This window comes from Cherax quadricarinatus, chromosome 78 (genome assembly GCF_038502225.1).
Source record: "Cherax quadricarinatus isolate ZL_2023a chromosome 78, ASM3850222v1, whole genome shotgun sequence".
NCBI classification, from domain to species: domain Eukaryota; kingdom Metazoa; phylum Arthropoda; class Malacostraca; order Decapoda; family Parastacidae; genus Cherax; species Cherax quadricarinatus.
The window spans coordinates 9,388,415-9,406,682 of NC_091369.1; the positions used below are offsets into that span (position 1 = coordinate 9,388,415).

At 43.0% G+C, this 18,268-nt stretch overlaps 1 protein-coding gene across 22 annotated transcripts in view; it reads right to left on the bottom strand.

Moving 5' to 3' along the window:
* The window catches only part of Patronin (calmodulin-regulated spectrin-associated protein patronin), a 213,072-nt gene that overhangs the window by 132,259 nt on the left and 62,545 nt on the right, over window positions 1-18,268 (bottom strand). For all 22 annotated transcript variants that reach the window (XM_053795430.2, XM_053795420.2, XM_053795424.2 and 19 more), the window contains one exon: window positions 1,042-1,192. In XM_053795430.2, the coding sequence (XP_053651405.1) occupies window positions 1,042-1,192 (151 nt within the window). The remainder of the gene's footprint in view (window positions 1-1,041; window positions 1,193-18,268) is intronic.

Genomic DNA, 18,268 nt, shown 5'->3' on the forward strand with positions numbered 1-18,268 from the left:
CATTAAACCTTCTGCAGTTCAACCACCACCTACAGACCAATGAAGTTAAAACACCATGCTTTCACGGTAATTATCAGAGCAAAATATATAGCAGATGGTGAAAAATAGTCTCAATAAAACGAAGGATTAAAATACGTACAATCAATGGAAATTTAAAAAACTATATGAAAAAATGATTGAAGATGGGGCAATGCTACCATAGCTCTGCTCTTGCAGCTTCAAATACATAATTACAATAAGCATGAAGGATCCAAAGCTCCTTAATTCCTGCCTTTCAAATACAAGATGAACCTGGAAACCTGACAACTTCCTCTAGGCAGTTCCTGATCAGGCAGGCAGGCTGTGGAACTTGCCTGGGCTGCATGTGGCTAGCATCAGCATATTAAAAGCTTGGTCCAAGAGTGGGGTCAATGACCTCCATAACCATCAAGAGGTCAACCTGCCATTCCTGACTGTTCATACTCCTATTTTATGAAAAAATTTTGGATATTGTATAAAAAAAAAAAAAAAAAATTATCCTTAAAAATTACAGCTCAAGTTCAACTTGCAACAGCACAAACAACATACTATATACTGTACATTATCTGTATAATAAACTTTAATCAAGATAAATGCTAGTTATTCCTGGAATTTTTATTCAAATCATAATTGCAATGATTAGACAGCACAGGTTAATAACATAAGCAAGTAATAAGAACCTAAAATTTAATTTATTATACATTATGGCAATGGATATGCTGCTAAAACATCTAATGACGTAAGAAGCTTTTCCCCCTTATAAAATTTATTTTTAAATAAATGTACCATATCAGGAAAAACAAAACAGAAAAAGTTCCTATTACATAATACCATCATGCATTCTGGTCTATAGTTATAAAGCATGCCCTTAAGCAATTTTTAATACTGTAGCATTAAAGTCAGCTGAGCAAGGAATTAGCAGGTAAGGCTAGTGAGAAATCAGTGATTAACCAAACACAATTTCAAGATGATTTAATTAAACCAATCACCACAAATTGTGCTTTTGATACTAAAATGACTCACCTATCTCTGCCACCATAATCACTGTTATAAGAAGAAGGTGCATTCTCAGATCTCTCTGTTCTTTGTTCTATCCTCGATCTAATATCAGCCATATCATTTAAATTCATAGAATGAGATCGTCGTACACTTGGAGCTCCAGCAGGTTTCATCCCTGGCATCAAGAAGAAATGGATATTATAAGCAGTGTATTAAAATAACTTCCGTATGAGAGATACTAGGATCTAGATATCATGAATTTTCTTCACACACACTTAAGCAAAACATCAAAAAATGCACAGCTGCAAGAGATGAATGTGGATACACTGTAGATACCAAATTTTTTACCTTTGAAATCTGCTATTAAAACTCGTGCACACAAACTAATGCATGCACACACATATATGCATGTGTGCATTCTTAGGCATTCCCCCCCCCCCCCCACACACACACGTGCACACACACATGCACACATTCAAGCAGGTAATTAGAAATTGGAAATTACAGAATGCATGACAACAGAAAAAAAAATACTATGAGCTCAACAGAAGGTTCCAAAGTGTGTTCACAATTTAAAAAGGACCAATGCACAAGTCAGCAAGGAGAATTAACAAAATGATATCAAACACACACTACTAACCGGGAAGAATGAAAATGCACAATATTTTACCATGACTGGAACAATACACAAATAATCTGCACATAGATCACACACTTATGATGTGTCAGTCTGACCTGGACCATTAACTTATTCTCACAAAAGCCTGAAGATAAGGGAGCTTGTATGACTAGTTAATGGTCAAAGTCAGAATGAAACAGTCATAATAAAATTGAGTTTCCTATGTGCAGGTTATGTGTGTACTAATCAGGAAGTGAGGAGCCTGCAGATGACACCTGACACATTAGAGGCATGAGGGCTAAACTGACTATCAGAAACCCTATTATTAGCTGGGTTTGCAAGGCAAAATTATTATTTTATCAATCTTTAACACACCAGCCATCTCCCACCAAGGTAAGGTGACCCAGAAGAAGAAACACCATCACTATCATTCACTATCAGTCTTGCCACAAGTTAGCCGATACTACAGTTCAAGTGTCCCTCCAAACTACAAGTATCCGCACTCTGCCTTCAGAGTGCAGGCACTGCATTTTCCACAATGTTCTGGTACATATTCAGTGGGTTAATGCTTTCTTAGTACAAATATATTAAAAAGACATAGAATTGTTTTAGTGTCCAATACTAATTTTGCTTTGGCAGAGAATAATCCCCCAAACTGGACACCAATCAAAATACTTTTGAAAGGGTGTTCACTATTTCTCACTTCAAAATTTTTGATCACTAATAAGGTTTTCTTATTAGTGTCAATATTCCACATGAGAGAAATTATGAAATGCATTAGACTCTTGAATAACAGGGTAGTTATAAACCTGAAACCTGTCTTACGCAAAAAGTGAATCTAAGAATATGAGAAATACAGTGGTATCTCGAGTTTCGAACAGCTCCCAACTCGAACAATTATGTAAGTGTATTTTTGTAAGTGCTTTCATAATTGTATTTTTGGGGGTCTGAAACAGACTAACCTAATTTACATTGTTCCTTATGGGAACAAATTTGTTCGGTATCAGCACTCAAACAGCCTTCCAGAATGAATTAAGTTCGTAATTTGAGGTACCACTGCATAGGGATATGTTTCTGGGATCCCCTCAAAAATACTAAACAATTTCTTTTAAGCTTTTTACTTTGTCAAAAGTAATGAAGTCTTGACACTTTACATTTTGGATGTCGTTGCTTGTTTATCGAGAAATATGTTTTGCACTCAAGCCTAAATAAAAACCTTGCTTTTATTTAGACCTGGGAAAGGCTGGTGTTTGACACAGCATACCAACTATTCCATCCAAAGAAAATGGGCATGGGATTTGGTACCAAGAAAATGAAGACTGCTAATATGCCACAATTAACTTAAAAATTTAATACACAACCTCACTGGGATAAAATACATAACAAAAAGGCACAATACACAAATAACCCACAAACAGAAGAGGGGAGCTTACGATGACATTTCGGTCTGGCTTGGCCCCTCTAGCTCCCTTGCAGTGCTCCTCCTCCTTAATCTTCGACTGACTCCACTACTACCTCTACCACTACTTGTCTTCTTACTTTCCTACTATCTCTTTTGTCTTGTCCCTGTCTGCTGGTTTATATATACTCCCTCCTCTCCTTTCTGTTAGTGTGACTCTGTAAATGGTCCAAGTCAGACCGAAATGTCATCATAAGCTCCCCTTCTCCTATGTGCAGGTTATTTGTGTATCAAATATGTAAAAATTTAAGAAAGAATGAATTTTACCTTAAATCAAATTCTCTCTCTCTTGCTTGTAGATGTACAAGTCTGCAGATGGTCATGTAGCTCCTGCCACTTATAGATTTCACTACATAATTTTCTTGCTTATTTAACAGTGACATGACAAATTTTATCCTACCTTAACTTTCTTATTTTCTTGCCTGTTGATACAGAAGTGTTTGGAGATGGTGGACAGCTGTGAGTCATTTTTGTTTTATCAGCTGAGGGCTGTGGGTCAGTCATCTGTTGAGGTTAAGAGGGCCACTACAGCATATGTAGTACTGAGCCAGTCAGCAATAGGCATTCTGCAGTTTTCCTGCCTGAACCACCTTTATCAAAACTTCATGTGGTGCTATTCAAGTTTTATGATGTGCTATGCAAATTTATGCCTCAATTTTTCAACCATGTTATGCAAAAACATTCAAATGAATTTTATTCTAGGGCCTACTGTAGTAAAATGTAGGTACAAAATACAAATTATTATAATAAAAAACTTCTTGTTTGGAAGGAAAAATGCAAACAGATAAGAAAAACATATTTATGAAGATGTCGCTGGTGGGGTCTAGCAGCCCTCATACCATATGCTTTAACTTATAGAAATAAAATATCAGAATAAATAAATTATACTCTTAGAATGTTTGCCAATGGTGTACAAATCATACATAAAATAAAAAATGAATCAAATAAATATTTACCAGAGGATTTAGATAAATCAAGCACTAAGAATAAAAAAAAATGATAATGCAACTATGTTGATAAATGTCATATGCTGTAATGGAAATACAGTATAACGTAAGTGAAATAACAAGAAATCCATAATGATTACAATTTGTGAAATAAAAAAAAAATGGATAAAGGCAAAAACATTAATGTGAATATAAACACTAATGCATAAATATACAAACAAAGGATATCAAGACAATCTCTTATGCTAGACTGTCTAATTTGAAAACAGCTTTTACAAACATGCATAGTACTCATCATTAACGTATGTCAGCACCCCCTGTAAAATCAAGACTTCAAAACAGATTGTCCCTTGCACTTTAGGAAAGCCTTCACCCTGCTATGAAATGATTAACATGCATTCTTCAGGGTTTCATGGGGTAAACTACCCCGTGACTCACAGATGGCATCCTAAAGCTGTGGGAGTGGACTGATATCTTTTCTCTAGTATATCTCTGTTTGGGAGATATTTGGGAGTAGATTTGTCAACAGATGGGTTTATGAAGGACAACGTTAACCATAGAACTGATGAAGGAAAAAAGGCTAGTGGTGCTTTGAGGTATCTGTGGAGACAAAAAACCATTATCCATGGAGGCAAAGAAGGAAATGGATGAGACTATAGTGGTACTAACACTTTTATACGGATGTGAAGCATGGGTTGTGAATGTTGCATCGAGGAGGAGGCGGCTGGAGGCAGTGGAAATGTCGTGTCTAAGGGCAATGTGTGGTGTAAATATTTGTGGCCCATGGCCTGGTGGAAAAAGCTCTTGCTTCACACAGTGAGGGTCTAGGTTTGATTCCCTGTGAGAGTTGAAACACTGGTTATCTATGTTCACTCATCAGCATAAAATGGGTACCTGAGTGTTAGATGACTGGTGTGGGTTGCATCCCGAGACAAAATTGACCTAATTTGCTCAAAATACTCTGCATAACATGCAGCCTTCTACATAGTAGTATGTTATTGATGTCAGCTAGGCCTGTATACCTTGTACATGTACTTGTAGAAAAAAAGGTATTAAACCAAATTATGCAGAGAATTTGTAGTGTGGAAATTAGGTGGTGTGGAGCTACTGTAGTGGAGGAGAGGAGGGGTAGAGGGTGGAGACATCCTAGGAAAGGATGGAGGGAGGGAATAAAAGAGGTTTTGTGTGCAAGGGGCCTGGACATGCAGCAGACATGTGTGAGCATCTTCGATAAGAGTGAAAGGAGACGAATAGTTTTTGGGATGTGACGAACTGTTGGAGTGTGAACAAGGTAATATTTTGTGAAGGGATTTAGGGAAACTGGTTAGCCGGACTCAAGTCCTGGAGGCGGGAAGTAAAAAGCCTGCACTTAAAGGAGCGGCTTGAGATATTGGATGTTTAGAGTGACATCTAAACTGTCATATCTAGGCACCTCTGCAAAGACAGTGATTGTGTGTGAATGTTGATGAAAGTGTTTCTTTCTTTCTAGAGGTCACCCTGTCTTGGTGGGGGATAGCCGGCATGTTGGGGGAGGGGGCCATACCTCAGCCAAGAAGTTCTCAAAGGGGTTTACTGCTGAGAAGATTCTTGGTCACTCAAACAAAAGTACATACTTCAGTCACAAAGCCACTGAACAACAGATTTCGTGGTATGGCAAGCAGCACTCTTATGCATAAAAACCTTGTGCCACACTGAGTGAAAGATTCAGACACAAACCATTTCTAGGTACATCAGAATAATTAAAATTGGCAATGTATTATTAGATTATTATTATAATCAAAAGAATTCCCCTATCAAGCCCCCTTAGGGAGGAAAGGGTTTTGGATGGCAAAAGGGAGGAGGGATGATCAGCGGGTTTAAGAAAACAGCGGGGGGGAAAAAAATCGGGGAAGGGGGAAAGAGTTTAAGGAAATAAGGTATCAGAATTTTGAAGAATATTGTTGTAAAAAGTCAATGAAAGCCCGGTAAAATGGTCCATCAGCGAGAAGGAAGGAAAAAGGGGGAAAGGGGGAAAGCGGCGGGGGTAAATTTGGTGTCGTTGATAAAGTGGGCAGCCCAACAGAATGTGGCTGACTGATAAGGGTTTAATTCCCGGAGGAGACCCCCCTCCGAATATCCATGGAAAGGGCAGTAGGGCCCTGCAAGACGGGAGGGGTAGCCCCCAACCCCCGAACTGGTGATAAGAAGATGGCCAGAAACCTATCCGTTTAATAATTGAAGTTTGTTGCAGTAGAAAACGGGCACTGTAAAGTTAAAGATTTGCAGCAAAATGCCCCCGTATAAACCTCTACATAAATTGGGGGTATGTCCTGCTGACGCGAGCAGGTCTGCCTTTCATTCCTGCGCCCCATAAAAGGACCCAACAAAACTTCTTTGCTTGGAAAAGATCGGGGTAAAAAGTTGAACAGGAGGACTAAGGGGGGTGAGGTGTACAAATTTCTGATAGCCTGAAAGCACAAAAGGGTCTGAGACAACCACAAATGAAAAACACAGGCATAGATCACGGATAAGGGAAGGTGGCATACAATTCAGCAGAAAAAACTGGCAGAAAAATGCCCTTAGTGTCAAACCTGCGAATCCTTCCCTAAAAGATTTGACCATCTGTGCCCCAATGGCATGAAATAGTGAAACCCAAAAGAAAAAGGGGGCACGTGACAGTTGGTTTTGAAAAAGGGAGAGAAAAAAGCGACTCAACAGGGGGAATTTCCCCAGGAGGGGGGGAAAAGTGAGTTTACATGTACATAAAAAGGTGGTAATTGAAAAGATGAAAATGGCGAAGAAAAAGGGGCGGAGTAAACAGGGCGGGGAACAAAAAAAAAATTTTACTAATATCGGGACCATTCATAAATGGAAGGGTTGGGGAAAATATGAAGGTACATAGTAGCGGGCAAAGGGCATCATGGCGATCGGAAAAAGGAGGGGCGTGTTTCTGTAGAGCTTAACGGGGGAAAAGTAAAACAAACATAAACGAAATCCTTGGTGATGAAGGGGGTTTAAACAGAGAAGTAAGGAATCCCGCTGAATAATTTACCTAATCAATTTTAAATAAAAAAAGGGGGTGGAATTTTAAAGGGGGGTTTGGATCACCCCTTGAAAGATGAAAAGGGGTTTTTAAAAAAGGTTAAAGGGCTGGCAAGTTGTTTCAGAGATAATGTGGGGTTTTCCCGGAACCCCTTGATAAAAGAGGGGGCCCCGAAACTTGACTATAGTTGGGGGAACCCTAGGGGTAAAAAGGATGATCGAGATGACAGGCGCTATGAAAAACTTTGTGGGTTTGTGCTGAAAATTTAAAACCCACATGTGGTGGCCCAATTTGGGAAAACAGGACTGCATGCTGGGGAAAACTGTAATGAGGTGACATCAGCCCCTCCCAAGGTAGCTGCCCATAGAGTTGAAAAATTTTTTAGGGAAGAAAAGGGGCCAAATCATTAATAAAGGAAAAAAAGTGTTGTCTCAGGATACATCCCGGGGGGACACCTTCAGCTTGGATAAATTCGGGGAAATTTTTAAAAACCCAAAATGCCTGTCAGTTAAAAATTTTAAGGAAGGATGGTAGTTGCCTCAACTAAAGTGGGTTTAAAAAATATTAACCCCCGGGCATTGCCTTTAAGGTAAAAAAATATGGCAAAACGAGGGGTTATTAAAAAGCATTAGAATATGTGGGGCAGGGGTTTTGGGAAGCCCACAAACCAATTTTAGATGGAAAACGGGCTCAAATCCCCCAAAAAGCCATTCCGGTTTTTCCATCCTTTCAAACTGCACTAGAAAAACAATGGGCGAAGTGGGGGGTTTCATGCCCCGGTTCCGGGTTTTGGGAAAAGGAAAAAATGGCGGTTCCCAGCTGGGAAAAAAACCCCTTGTGACCAAAAAAAATTTAAAGGGGAAAGGACTGAAAGGGCTGACTGATGAAAATGTTGAGCATATGAATATGAATGCCCCGGGGCCCAGCTCCGTCGCAAGCTGGGGTGTTGCCCCAGTTCTTGAAGTGAAAGGAATTATACTGTTTTTCTCTCAGAAAGAAAAGCCCAAGGGGTTCAAGGCAGACTTTGAAAAAAAAAGGGGCAAGATGGAGCCCTTAAAATGGACCAAGATTCCCAAATTTCAAAAACATCTGGGGTTTGTATATCCCCCCCAGGGGCGGGGGTCAGGGAATTTTACCCCGTTTTTGCCCAGATACTAAGAAAGCAGAGGTGAGGGTGGAGAAACCCAAGCAAGTGCTTTACGCCCCTGACCGGCGGGATCCCCGTTTCTGAAAAAATCAAAGGAGTCTTTTGGGGTTCTATTGCTACCTCCCCCATGCAGCGGCAACGCTGCGGGGACGGGGAGACCCCGGCACGCATTTGAGAATGCCCCGTTTGGGGTACAGAATGAAAGGGGGTTAAACAAAAGGGTTTAAAAGCTCATGATGGGGACAAAGGGCCCTCATTGTTGGCGTGATAAGGCCCAATTCCGTCACCCCAGCGGGGTTTAAAGTGGTGATATGAAGGAAGAAAGAATGTTTGGGGAAATGACCCCATCAACCCCGGAAACAGACCAGTGAAGTCTTTGGGGCAGAAGACAGAGATCGAGAAAATGTGTATCCGGGGATCAAATGGTGCGGTTTTTTCCCATGGAGGGTGGGGGGAAAGAAAAGTTCTAACAATCCACGGGAATCACGTAGCCCAGAAAAAGGTGGCATTAAAATCCCAAGTAACAGAATCGGGGTTAATGGAAAAAAAGGGCAATTCGAATAATGCCCAAAAGGGAGAAGAATAAAGAACGGGCGAAAACCTATAAAAGGGGGATAGGGGTTTCTTTAATAATAGTATGAACAAATATCTGATGGACAGAAATCAGTCGGAAAAAGGGGCATTTTCTTAAATCCCATCAGGAAAGGATCAAATACAAAATTATGCCTGAGATGGGAGAGAACAGCGGGTGAATTTTTGGGTTTCCCTGGCAAACACCAACGGGGGAAAACGGAGATTATTATTAAAATAAAAAAGGCGCTGCCAAAGGATATACGCTAGGGCAGGAAGGCGGGGGCATCAGGTGGAAAAAGGAGATGGAGGAAACCGGGTTCCCGGAAAAAAGGGGGGCAGTGGATTGAAAGGGAAAAAGGGCAGCAGGGCCAGAAAGGGCTGGGGGGGAAAATATCATCAGAGTTTGTGGGGAAATCAGTCGTTGCAAGAAGTCAATGAGAGAGTCAGGATTAAGGGGGGCCCATCAGCAAGAAGGGAAGGTAAAGAAGTAGGAACGAAGCGCGGGGGGTAAATTCGCGTCGTTTGAAAAAAGGCGTCAAACGATGGGGCTTCGATACGGGAACTTGACACTGCTCACGGGGGAACGGGGTGCCTCCCCTGAGATCCCCAAGAAAGGCAGGGGCCAAATCCGAACGGGAAGGGGGTTAACCTCGCATGATGAAGAAAGGGCGTAACCATGCTGGGTTTAATAGAATGGTTTTTTCGGCAGATTTTTCCATGTTCCAAGGGTGCGAAGGTGGGTGTATTCCCAAAAATACCCCGAAAGGGAACCCCCGTAGAAATTTGGGTAGCCCAATCTGCTGCCCGCGGCATTTCCCTGCCTTTCAGCCCCCCGTCGACATGCCGGACCCAAAAAAAAAACAATATTTTTATTTTTGGGAGAACGGTCCCAAAATTTGGGATCGGGAAGGGGGATAAATTATAAAATTTTAATACCTTAGAGCAAAAAAGGGCCTGAGACTACAAAAGTGACACAGGCATGATCCCCAAAAAGTGCTGCAAGAATGGAAACAGTTAGCAGAAAAATGCTATGAAGAAAAATCCCCTGCGACGCCCGGAAACACTGGAACCGGCCTTCTAAAATTTAACCATCTGTGTACACAGCGGGGCAGAAATGTGGAAGTGACGGAAAAAGAGAGGAACCCCCGTGGGTTGAGTTTTGGCAAAGTGAGAAAGAAAAAACAGCTGGAACCAGGGGAAAAGTGGTCTACATAAACATAAAGGGGGTAACGGGGAAGAAAAAGTGGAGGCGAAGAAAAAAAGGCCAGCAACAGGCGGCGATAAAGAATGTCTACAAATTCGGTGACCATTCTAAAAGGGAAAGGATTGTGTGTGGGTTCCCAAATAAGGAAGGCAATGGGCACCCCAATCAGAAAAGGATGGAACATTTTTTTGTATGATTTCAACGGGGAAAAGGAAAAAGCCCCAAAGGACCGTAAGCCGGTGATGGATAAGTTGGGCTAGAAGGTAGCAGGAGGGCGGGAATAAATCTTACCAAAATGATTTTAAAACGAGGCTGAATGAAAAAGGGAGATTTCGACGATCAGCCCCCAGGAAAGATGAGCAAGGGTTTTAAAGAAGGTTTTGTGACAAGTTGCCTTAGAGGGTAATGTGAGGTTTCCCAGGTTAAGGGCAAAAAAAATAAAACCTTATAAAATTTTATGGGGGCCATAGAATAAAAAGGGATGACGAATCCCTAGTAAAAGAATTTTGATTTTGGTTAAAAATTTTTAAAACCCCATGTGTGGTCCCCAAAACCCGTCGACGCATGCGGGAAAATCAAAGGGTGACGTCGGCCCCTGCAAACAAGGGTAAAACATGGTGATGACCAAATTTGGGGTGGAAGAACAGAGGCCAAACTTTATAAGGAGAAAAAGTTTTGTGGAACACATCCTGGGGGACACCCAGTTGGCGAAGTCGGAAAAAACATTATTGCCCAACCAAAATGTCTGTCAGTTGTTTTAAAAAGGATGGTGCTCGGGGGCTAAGGAATGGGCCTGGGCCAAATTTATACCTCGGGCATATCCCTTCTCAAGGTCAAAAAATATGGCAATAACTGGTGATTTAAAAGGCATTACAAAAACGATCAAGCGGGTAGGGTTTTGGAAACACCCTAAAAACCATATGACTAGCGGAGAATTTTTGTGAGCCAAATCCCCAAAACGTCGCGGGTTCCATCATTTTAAACTGCCTTTGGGGGAGGGGGATAGTGGGGGGCATCATGCCCTGTAGTCCCCTTTGGAAAAAGGAGAACTGGCAGATTTCCACAGCTGGGGAAGAACCCCCTTGTGCCCAAATAAGTTTGGAAAGGGGTGTGAGGACAAAGGGGCCCCATTAAATTTTAACTACGAATATGAATGTCATCAGGCCCCAAAACCCGATGATCGGAAGCTGGGCGCCTCCAGTTTTTGAAGTGAAAAAGGCACATTATACTGTTCTTCTCCGAGAAAAGAAAAGCCCAAGTCTAACTTCTGGAAACTTTGGGAAAAACGGGGGGCATAGATGGACCCAAAACGGGACCAGAGGGGCCCAAGTTCAATGGCGCGGAGGGTTTGCTATATAAACACCAGTGACCCGTAGAACGGGCGGTCGGGAGGAACCCTAATTTTCCCCACTTTTTCCGGCACTCTGAAGAAGCAGGGTGGGGGGCAATTCGCCAACAATGGTTTGGCTTCAGGATGACACGGCGGGTGCGCCCTTAAAATCAACAAGTTTAGGGGTTCTATTTTCGTTTCCTCCGCAGACTTTTCAACCTTCGCCAAAAACCGAACCCCCAAAGGCACACACTTCTGAGAATGCCTCCCTGGGGGGGGGTAAGAATGAAAAACGGGGTATAAACTGAGCGAAGAGTGTGGGCTCATCAATGGAGGAGAAGGAACCTCACTGCAGTGGGGGATAAAGACCCAAATTTCCCATCAAATTGAGCGAGGGGCTCGGGAAGGTGGGTGAATGGAAGGAGAAGTAAGAATGATCGGAAAATGATGCTGTCATGTTCTGGGGGCAGCCCGGGTGAAGTCAGGGGTGGAGGAAAAGCAGACTGATAGATCGAAAAGAGGGGGTGGACGGGGATCAAAATGGGGGGGAACCTATTTAAAACATGGAGGGTGGAGGCAAAAAAGTCCAACTGAATGCCACATAGTCAAAATAGCCCCCCAGAGGAAATGGTGGGTTTAAAAATCCCCAAAAAGGGAATTGGTGGAAGGGAAAAACAAAAAAGGAAAAAGTCTGGGATAGAAAATGCTCGAGAAGAAGATATGAAATTTGAAAACCACTTATTAAAAGGGGATCGGGTGCAGTGAAATGGCAGGTAGGGACAAATAGGACAGTGGGAATATCTTAGAAAAAAGGGGCACTTTTTTAAAGGCCCCATCTGAAAGGATCCGAAGAATACAAAAAATTTAACCCAAAAGGGGTTTGGGAAAACGCGAGGTAATTTTGGTTCTTGAAAAAGCCCAACGGGGGAAAAGAAAGCAACATCTGAACCCCCCATTCCCCCTGGGGCGGATATTCCCTGAAAAGGCCATGATTGGCGGAAAAAAATATCGGGAATCTGTAGGTAAAGGCCCCCTCGGACTAGGGGGTTAAAAAAGTCAAGGGTGGTGGCATTGGAAGATGTTCAAGTAAAAAGACGGAGGTTGAAAATGGGGGAAGATGGGGGAGGGGAAGAAAGGAACAGGAATGAATCAGTGCCCCTAAAGGTTTAGCTTGCAAATATTCTGAAAGGGTTTAATTTTTAATTAAAAGATGTAGGGGAAAACCATTTTGGGAGAAAAGGGGAGGAGGGTGAGTAAAGTTGGGACAGTAATGGCTGTACCAAATAGAGGGGAGAAAAAGGGGGGACTGGAGAGGTGGGGGGACAGAAGAGGTAAAAACCTGGGGGTGAAGGGGAAAACTTGGGGGACAGGGGTGGAAGGCTATCGAGGAGGAGGGTGAATCTCCCCCCTTTTTAAAGAGCCAGAGAGGGGGAAGAACTAGGCAAGTAAAAAGGGTAACGGTGGAGGGGGAAAAAGGGGAAGGGGGGGCCAAAAAATTTGAGAATGTGGTTTTGGACTTCTGGTAGAGGGGGTTTTTGGGTTTAAAAAGGTCTTGCCCGAAGGGGGCTTGTGGGGAAGGCGGGAGGAACAGACTGAGTTGTGTGGACGTCAGAGCCAGGCCAAAGGATTAAAAAGAATGGCTATGGGGGGGAAAAACCAGGGGAGGCTGCAGAAAAAGGGAAGTGGGGATGTTTGGGAAACAGGGAAAAAAAACAGGGGGTCTCCTTTGGGGGCGGGGGGATGAGTAACTAAGCATGGGGGGCTTTTGCCTCTTTTAGGGAACGGTTTCCGTTTATTTTAAATAGACCCAAGGGGGGGTCTGGGGGGAGCTTAACAATTAAGGCAAGTGGGTTATAAAATGTATTAGAATGGTTTCGGCACCACAGACTGGGCATTCGGCCATAGATCTGCAATATTTGTGGGGGACCAAAAGCAAATTTCTACATTTTTGGGTGTAGGTATCCCTTTTGAATTGTAACCCCATTCCCCCACATATGAGGGGGGGCCCCTGTCAAAAGTTAAACGACCCATTGCAAGGGTAACGTCCCGCCCGGGCAGGAAAGGTAAGTGTCTCTTTGAGGTTGGAGATCCTGGGGTTCCGCTTTAAAAAATTTATTGCCACATGAGGGAAAATTTGTTGGACTATGGTATGGGGCAGAATAAATTAATAAATTGAGAGAAAAAATGTTTTCAAAAAGGGATAGTATCGATTTCCCAAAAGGGGAGAAAGATCATGGCTTGGTAGCATTCTGGGCAGTGCGATCGCTGCCTTGAGGCGTGAATGAAAAATCTCCCAACATGGCGCAGGGGCGCGGGAATACTTGGGCAGAAAGGAAAAAGGGAAAAAGGGTCTTTAAAAAAAAATTTAGTCCATTGTGTGGTCAAAGGCGTGGAGAGGGGCTTTCGTGTCGGCTTTTAGTAGAATGGGAAGGGCAAGGGCATCATCAGGAGATTGGCGTTGGGGTTTAGGAGTAGGACCCGGGGGGTCCCCCATGAAATGGGGGGCTTAAAAATTCCCCTGAGGGGGCGGGCAAAAAAAAGGAGGCGGAGTTCGAAAAGGGAGTCATAAGCCCGGTACCCGGGGGGTGAGAAACAGCACCACAAAGGCAGGGGATAGGTTCAAAAGTGGTTAAAAACAAGGAGGGTCAGAATGGGTCGGTTCAAGAAGGGGCCCGGGGGATGGGTTTTATGGACTAGGGGGCCCCGGTTGGGGTTTCCCTTTGCTTTTTTTTTTAAAAAAAAAAAAAAGAAAAAAAAATAAAAACAAAAAAAAAATAAAAAAGGGGGGGCGGGGGGGAATAGTTCCCAGGAGGAAAGAAAAGGGCGGGGGTCTCCCTCCGCCCCGAGACAAACCGCTTGGAGATGCAGCATGGCCCGGATCTACCATGCCCCGAAACCAGCAACGGAAGCAACCCCACATCTGCCGAGCCACCCCTTTTGGGCAAAAAGGGGGGCGGATATCCCCAAAAAACATACCTCCTTCAGCCACCACGGGAATGAAGGTGGCTTAAAAATCCCCCCGGCCAAAGACCCCAAAACCCCGGGATGGAGGATCGGCATCCCCCAAAACAATTCCCGCAAACCAACCCCGAAACCTCACAATGGATGGCCCTTTCCCCCCTAAACTGCCCTGGGGGAAAATCAAGGTAAAAAAAGAGGCAAAGGGGGGTGAGGGGAGGGGGGGAATGGAAAAAGGGGGGGATGGGGGGGAGGGAGGGGAGGGAATGGGGTATTAGGTTGGTCTGAGGAAGAAGGGCCGACAGGGCTAATTCCTCAGACCAGGCCTCTTCACCAGCCCAAAACCTTTAAAAGGGGCTGGGGGAAATAACATCTGAAGCTCCCCCAACCCGGGCGCAAAATTCCCTGTAAAAAGGCCCGATTGGCAAGAAAAAACCTTCCCGGGGTGGGTTCCCCGGGCTGAGGTTGAAAAATCCACATGCGGAGGCAGTGGAAAAGTTCAACAAAAAGGAATGGTGTGCTGTGAAGAAATGAGTTTCCAGATGGAGTAGGGAGAAGAAGGGCGGGGGGTGGATGTTCACTGATGGTTTTTTTCCCAAAAATTTTTGAGATTGCTTCGGTTTTAATTAGAATGTGTGGGGGACAATATTTAAATGGGAGGAGGATGAGTAAAAATTTGGGAAATGTAATGGACTGTTTCCAAGGTAGGGGCAAGGGGGGAGGGGGAAATGGGAAAGCTGGAAGGGGGGAAGAGGCAGAAACCTGGGAGGTGGCAGAAAAGGAAGAAAGGGGGAAAAGGGGGGGAAGGTCAGCGAGGAGGAGGGTGAACCTCTACATTGTAACAACCGTAGAGGGGGGAACCAGGTACAGAACAGGGGGGAAAAGAGGGGGAAAAGGTAGGAAGGTTTAAAGGACCTTTTTGACTTTTTAGAAGAGAGGGCGATTAGGGGGTCTAAAAATCTCGCTACTGAGGCTTTAGAAACCAAAACAGTCAGACTGGATGTTGAAACGGCGTCTGGCGAGGGCAGCAAAGAATTAGCTACAGGGTGACTATGGGAGAGGTAACCAAGGTGGAGAAGATGGGGTACCCGAAATGGGGGGCGTTTTGAAAACCGGGGAAAAAGAAACAAATGTCTCCTTGGGGCGGAGGCGGAAAATGCCATGGCATAAGGGGGACCTTCTGCCTCTTTGAGAAACGTTTTCCCCCGGTTTAAAAAAGCTTGACAACGCGAAATAGGGGGGCCTGCAAAAGGCAAAAAGGAGGTCTTTCAAACGTTTTTAAAAAGGTCATCGGGACCACAGACTGGGATTCCCATAGATCTGCAATATTTGCGGGTTGCCAAAACCCCCAAAATTTTAAATGTTGTGGTGTGGGATCACCTTTGGATTTCTGATGTCCTCTCATAAACTGGGGTGGAGTTCCGGCGTCAAAAGTTAACAGCCACTACTGGGGTTCGCTCTCCGGGAGGAAAACGTGTGCTCACCGAGGTTGGAGATCTTTGGGTTCCAGCTGTTAAAAGGTGCCCCATGTTTGGAATTTTTTTTGAACTTGGTATCAGAATAAAACCCAAATTGAGGATGTTTTCAATAGTTAGGAACAGTGTCGATATGGGAAAAAGGGGAAAGCCCATGAGCCTGGGGCATTCTGCCGTGGCGATGCGGCTCTTAGGCATGAAAAAATATCTTCCAACATGGCGTGGGTCCCCAAAACTGTGGTGAAAGATAGGCAGAGGGGTCGTGAAAATGAAGTTTTGTCCCGAGTCTGAAACTGGGTGAAAAGGTTGAAGGGGTGTCTTTCTGAGAAGAAACAGAAGGTGGAAGATCATAGCAGGAATTTGTTTGGGGTTTTTGGGGTGGGGCCCGGGGTCGCGGGGCGGGCGGCGAAAAAGGGCCCCGGGGGAAGGCCGGAAGCATAGTGGGGAAACGGGCGATTCAAGGGGTCATCGGGCCTGTCCTAAGCGGGTGAGAAACAGCACCGGGAAAAAGGAAGGCGAGGGGGCCCCGAAATCATCCAAAAAGGGTGGAGGCAGCCACTGGACATACTTCAAATACATTGTGCATCAGTTTAGTTAGTACACGCATTTTGTGATCAACAAACAAGGATGAACGAGAATTTGTTGTTGATATTGTTAAAGACCACCACAGCCTGAGCCTCCAATCACCCTCTTCTACATAGTTAATTTTATTACTGAAAATGCAAGGGGCATTTAACCCTTCCACTGTCATGACCCCTGCTCACAAACTTGTTCTCAGTGTAGAAGAATTTAAAAAAAAAAAAATATGAAATGAAAGAGAATCTTTTCCTGATGGTAATGACACCAAAAGAACGAAAATTGATGGAAAACTTATGGAATTACACTCTCGAAGTTAGCAGTCTGATATTTACGCATAGGCGATTTCGCCCAATTTGAGCCCTATTTTCGGCCAATTCCACTGTTCCAGTTGACCAAACTTATAGCTATTTCGCTAGAACTCCACCTATTCTATCAATTGAGTACAAGAAACTGCCCATTTACCAATTTCAACTACCCAATAAAGTGGTCAGAAATTAGCAACTTGGCCAATTTCACACAAATTTCAAAAGATGCCAATTTCAAAACAAGGTCAAGAATAAACAATGCAGACATTTCTGGCACTAACATTTACTCTGTTCATTAGTTACGTCTCCAGGCCCCTCTTGTATTACTTTTGCTTTCAATTTTGAAATTTTTATTCACACAAAAAAAAAATAGAAGATTTACTGTTATGCAGACTACTGCATTATTGTAATAATTGTATAAATAATGTCAACCCATTCATGATTGCATATTAGACTGGCCAGTTGGATATGTATTAGATGGTGATGTCATTTATTTACTCTTGAACATCAGCAATAATCGAAGTTTCACTACTTGGAGCTCAATTTCAAGGTACTGTTCATCATGAAACCAATCAAAATCATCGCTATTTCTGTAATATATCTTCCATTCTATCAATTGACACCAAGAAAACGAGACTACAACCATAAATACCATACGAAAATACACCGCAAAGTTGCTGTTTTAAACCAAAAACAACAAGTTTTTCTTTTTGTTTTTTCTCATTATGCACTGCGTGCTTCAGGATTTTTTTTTATACTGCACACACTGATCACTGAGACCCATTCTCTCATATGTAGGCCTACCAGCTTTCTTCTGCAAGATTTGAAGCAGCTAGAATTTTGGCATAATATTACAGGAGCAACACTGGCTTGCAAGCTGTAACATTACAAGACCAACAGTGAATGGGTTAAACTGTCATATCTGGGTGCCTCTGCAAAGACAGTGATTATATGTGAATGATGGTGAAAGTGTCTCTCTCTTATGGGTCACCCTGCCTAGGTGGGAGACAATAGACGTGTTAAAAAAAATTTATTAACATGTACTAATAGCTTATACATGTATTTGTAAAAAGCATTCTAATAGTTAATTTTGCAGTTGTGAGATGGATACAATGACTCACTGCCCATCACAAGCCTTAACCCAACAATAACACAAACTGAGCCTTGAGAAGTTTTCCTCACAATTTATTAAATTTTTCACGTTTTCTTGAAAAGCTTGCATTCATATTATGGTATTATTCTGGGCATACTTTGTTTAAAAAAAAAAAAAAATGGCTCTGACAGATAAAATATAGAGTTTTATTGATGATTGCAGGTGATAATGGTTTTGGTGGAGGCAGGGAACAGTTGTGGCAGGTAATAACTGTGGAGCTGCTTATCATACATTTGCACAGGTATTGTACAGGGTCACATCAACCCCCTTCCCCAATACAAAACATTTCCCTATCAGCAAGCAATGACAACTACAGTGAATATGAAACTATTTTTGAATTTTGATGAATTACAAAGCTTAAAAAGAAACTGAGCATAACCCTATTTTTCCAGTATGTTCTTCAGTTCATTTTAGACGATTTTTTGATAAGGCCCCACTTTCAGGAACGTAACTATCATAAACAGTCTACTGTACTTAGGA